Genomic DNA, 4205 nt, shown 5'->3' with positions numbered 1-4205 from the left:
TAACCAGAAGGCTGGCGATTCAAACCCACCAGCCACTCCTCGGAAGGAAGGTTGGGCAATCTACTTCCATGGTGATACTGCCTTGGAAACCCAAGGAGAGGTCGCTTTGAGTCGGGTGCAACTCGACGGCACAGAACAACAGATGAGGCTATAATTAGATGGAGCATACACCTGGCACAAAACAGAAGGCAATATAAAAAATCATAGTTATTAATTTAATGGAAAATTGCCTCCTAATAATCTTGAGGCAAAGACTTTGGCTTAGACTAAAAGCATCAATAAAATAATCTCAAATACCTCATTCTAAACTCTTAGGTGGTTAGAGAATCTATAGTGGTTAAGAAAGAGAACACAGTAGAGTAAAAAGACAATGAAACTAATTATTACCACGTATGAGTAAAGGAGTAATCAGTATCTACTCCCTGTCTCATATATATTTGTTGTAGTTGAGTGCTGGCAAATCAATTTTCAATTCATAGAAACCCCATATGACAGAGTAGAACTGCCCCATATGGTTTCATAGGCTTCAGTCTATACAGAAGCAGATTGCCATGCATTTCTTTTATGGAGCTGCTGGTGGGTTTGAACTGCATAACTTTCACGAAGTAGCTCAGTGTGTCACCACTGTTCCACCAGGGCTCACTTTATAAATCATTTCCTTATCAATCCTCTCCAGAAAGATGTTAATAAAAATGGTATAAGACATTAAGAGATTCTAATCAAACACTGTTGAATTTGGGGGGGGAAGGATTAATTACAAAACTTGCCAAATGCTATTAATGACCAATACTCTTTTTGCTACACATCCCAAGTTATCATTTATTGCTCACACACTCTCTCTATGAGATGTTCATAAATCAATATTTACTACATGCATTTTTTTCTCTTAAGGTAGATGAAGAAATAGGAGGTTAACAAAAGCTACTAAGAGTTACAAAGCATGCTAGCTACATTTTATTTGCAAAATTCAACAGCATGTTACTGGCTATTACACAAATGCTCTTTCCCCCAATTTTGGAGAATAATATTCTCTATACAGGTGATTGAGATGTAACTTAATGGCTCTTTGAGACACTTGCACATATACTGTGTTGATACACACATGTATATATGCATGTACATACATATATATCCATACACACGTATATCCATACAAGTGTCATTGCATCACATGAAGACCTCTATTAGTATGTTTTTCTTCTCATATTTCTACTAGCAAAAATGAGCACAGATAATGACTTTTTAATAGGAAAAAAATTGAAGAAAATAAAATTGGAAAGTATGACAGGTTACGCTGTAGGAGTCCAATAAAATAAATCAATGCCAATTTATGTAGCGGTAACGTGCTAGAAAGTTCTTTGATTAGTATTTTAAAAAACAGTTAGAGTAAAAAGAAGTTTGCTGCTTCATTTGATGGTGGTGACCACAGGCACCATTGCAATGGCACTGGCTGAGTTGGAGTTGACAATGTCTTCGTACTCTGGGGGTAGGTCTAAATGAGGTTCTGTTTCACTCCTGAGAAGGGTCACCTGGCCACTGGCCTCCTCATAGGTCGGTGGAGGGTCGGAGTTGGACAGGCATGTGAGAATCAGAGCGACCAACTACATATTCCAGAAAGCCTGGAGACAGCCCGCTGCTGTCATACATTTCATCTGGTTGGGAAAGAGGAGTGATGATATTAAGGTGCTGAGGAAAAGGAATGTGGCCCTCAGTCACTGTCTGTCTATGAGTTTTGTTTCTCAGGAAGCATCTCCAGATTAAGAAAATGACAAGGAGGATGATGAAGAGGCCCAAGATTAATGGAAAGGTCAGGTAAAACTGAAACCAGTCACTTCCTCTGTTACTCTCCCCTTGATGTGCTTTTGTCTAGATATACCAAAACTCCTGAAAATGAGAGAAAAAATAAATCAGCAATTAATATGATCAAAAGATGGTCAGTCAGAATCTATGAATTTTCTTTTCAAGACTTGACATTATTTACATTTTCAGCTATGACATTTTAGAGGAAAAAATAAGGTATAATTGGTTCCTTATTTTCCAATTATACCAAATAATGTTCCTTTAAAAATACAACTCAAACTTTATTCTCCATGTCCAACTATGAGGTTCTCATCACCTGATCTGCATTATCATTAATTAAAAAAGAAAAAAAAAAGTTGCTGTTGAGTTGACTCTGACTTGTGGCAACTCCATGCGGTCTGAAAAGAAGTATGTTCCATAAAGTCTTGGGGTTTTTTTAAGAAATTAATTTTGTTGTTGTTGTTAAGTACAGACACAGCAAAACATACATCAATTCAACAGTTTCTACATGTACAATTCAGTGGCATTGATTGCATTCCTCAAGTTGTGCAACCATTCTCTCCCTCCTTATCTGAGTTGTCCCTCCCTTTGGACTCAGGTATTGTGGGCATTGTGATGTTTGTGCAAGACTGGACATTGTTTCATTCTGCTGTATATATATGGTCACTGTGAGTAAGAGCTAACTTGATGGCAACTGAAAACAACAACAATTTTTCTGGAGTAGATCTCCAGGTCTTTCTTCCAAGGTGCCTCTGGGAGGGCTCAAAAAACCAATCTTTTGATTAGCAGCCCAGTGCATTAAGCATTTGGACCACCAAGGTACTCATCATCATTAAAAGTATGTGCTAATTTAGGATCTTGAGTCTCAGGAAGTGTAAATGGTTAACCAAAAAGTCGGTGGTTTGAGTTAACCCATTTGCTCCTCAGAAGAAAGGCCTTGAGATCTACTTCCAAAAACAAACCATTGAAAACTCTATGGAGCACAGTTCTGCTCCAACACACGAGTCTGAAGTGAGGTAACTAGTTGTAGGCTTTTGGTACTCAAACACATGACAGATGAACACCTTGTTTTCTAACTGTTTTCTTGGAATCCCAGACTTCCGTCCCCAACGTTTAGTAAACGTATGTGGACCAAATGTTGCAACTACATATTTTGACCACAAACAATGTAACAAAACAAAATGTGTATTAAAAAAGAAGAAGAATTTACATACAGCTTCTAGTAGAGGCATGGAGCTAGCGAAGAAACTGTCTTAGGTTGTTTCTAAACCTAGGCCTTAATCCTAAATGAGATGTGGTCTGTCTAGTAGTTCAAGTCTTTAATATTTGTGGGTGGAAATATTTAAAAAAAAAAAAAAAAAAAACCCTGACCTGGGCAACTTATTCTCTAAGTCTTGATTTCCTTATCTGTGAAGTGGGATAATACTCATCACCTTATAAGTTGTCTAAGTATTAAATGAGATGATATATATAACATGTTTAGTCAACTGTATGATACATAAACATTCAATAAATAATGTATTTTATAATTAAAATTTTCACACATAATAATGAACTCTGATTCAAATTAACTGGTTCATCTAGCCCATATCATGGTACAGACTAGACCTATTATTTATTTATTTTTTTAAATTCTGCTTTGGGTGCAAATTTACAGAGCAGAATTTGTTTTACATTCAATAATTCATATACATTTGGTTTCACTCCCTGATTACCATCCCCAACCCTAACCCACTCTCCTCTCCTCCCTTCCCTGTAGCCCTCCCTTCCTGTGCCCTTCTTAACTATGCATTCCTGTCTGTTCAGGTTTCTCTCCATGTGAATGTTCCCCCTTTGATTTTTTTTTCAATGGTTAATCTCAGTCAGTAAGTGCTTTCTAAAAATCATATTTATTTGTCAGCACTGCAGGTCACTGATGATTTCAAGGATATCTGTTATCCAAGGAAGGAGCCTTTGGAAGCCTAATTGGAAAAAGTGGTAAGGAAGGGAGTTAGATCATTACAAAAAGTGGGGGGAGGATGGAGATGGCAGAATAGGCAGACAAGCTACACAGACCCTTTTCAACAAAGAAAAGAGAAACCAATTGATAGAGACACAGAAGATAATCCTGGAGCCCTGAGCTTTGAAAGGAAGTATACAATAGTGGATTTGATACCAACTAGAGGAAAAACCTGAATGAAAACAGTGAGTATGAAGATGGATGGAGTTGTGGACTGTCAGCTACTCTAATGGGACCAACAGCCTGAATATTTCCAAGAAGTATTGGAAACTGAGAATTGACCTAAAGATTAGCCCTGGTGGCCAAGGGCTGCAGGGGAAACTGCACTGGTGGCCTATGACTAGGAAGGGAAATAGCAAGGAGGGAAGCAACCTGAGTGATGGACTTCTGGCTGTATGTAAGTGTG

The 4205-nt window shown here is 37.9% G+C and overlaps 1 protein-coding gene across 1 annotated transcript; it reads right to left on the bottom strand.

The window, feature by feature from the left end:
- Positions 1-1406: 1406 nt before the first annotated feature.
- On the bottom strand, positions 1407-1866 carry LOC103213524 (transmembrane gamma-carboxyglutamic acid protein 1-like; the record flags this gene model as incomplete). The annotated part of the gene is given in 2 exon segments (XM_007959280.1): positions 1407-1584; positions 1586-1866. Coding segments are annotated over 2 exon segments (459 nt in total), but the record flags the coding sequence as incomplete, so codon positions are not given.
- Positions 1867-4205: the final 2339 nt, after the last annotated feature.

Source organism: Orycteropus afer, unplaced genomic scaffold, assembly GCF_000298275.1.
Source record: "Orycteropus afer afer isolate SDZICR_OR568_19922 unplaced genomic scaffold, OryAfe1.0 scaffold04851, whole genome shotgun sequence".
Lineage (NCBI taxonomy): Eukaryota > Metazoa > Chordata > Mammalia > Tubulidentata > Orycteropodidae > Orycteropus > Orycteropus afer.
The sequence above is the reverse complement of the archived record's forward strand: the minus strand, read 5'-3'. Positions and strand labels throughout refer to the sequence as shown.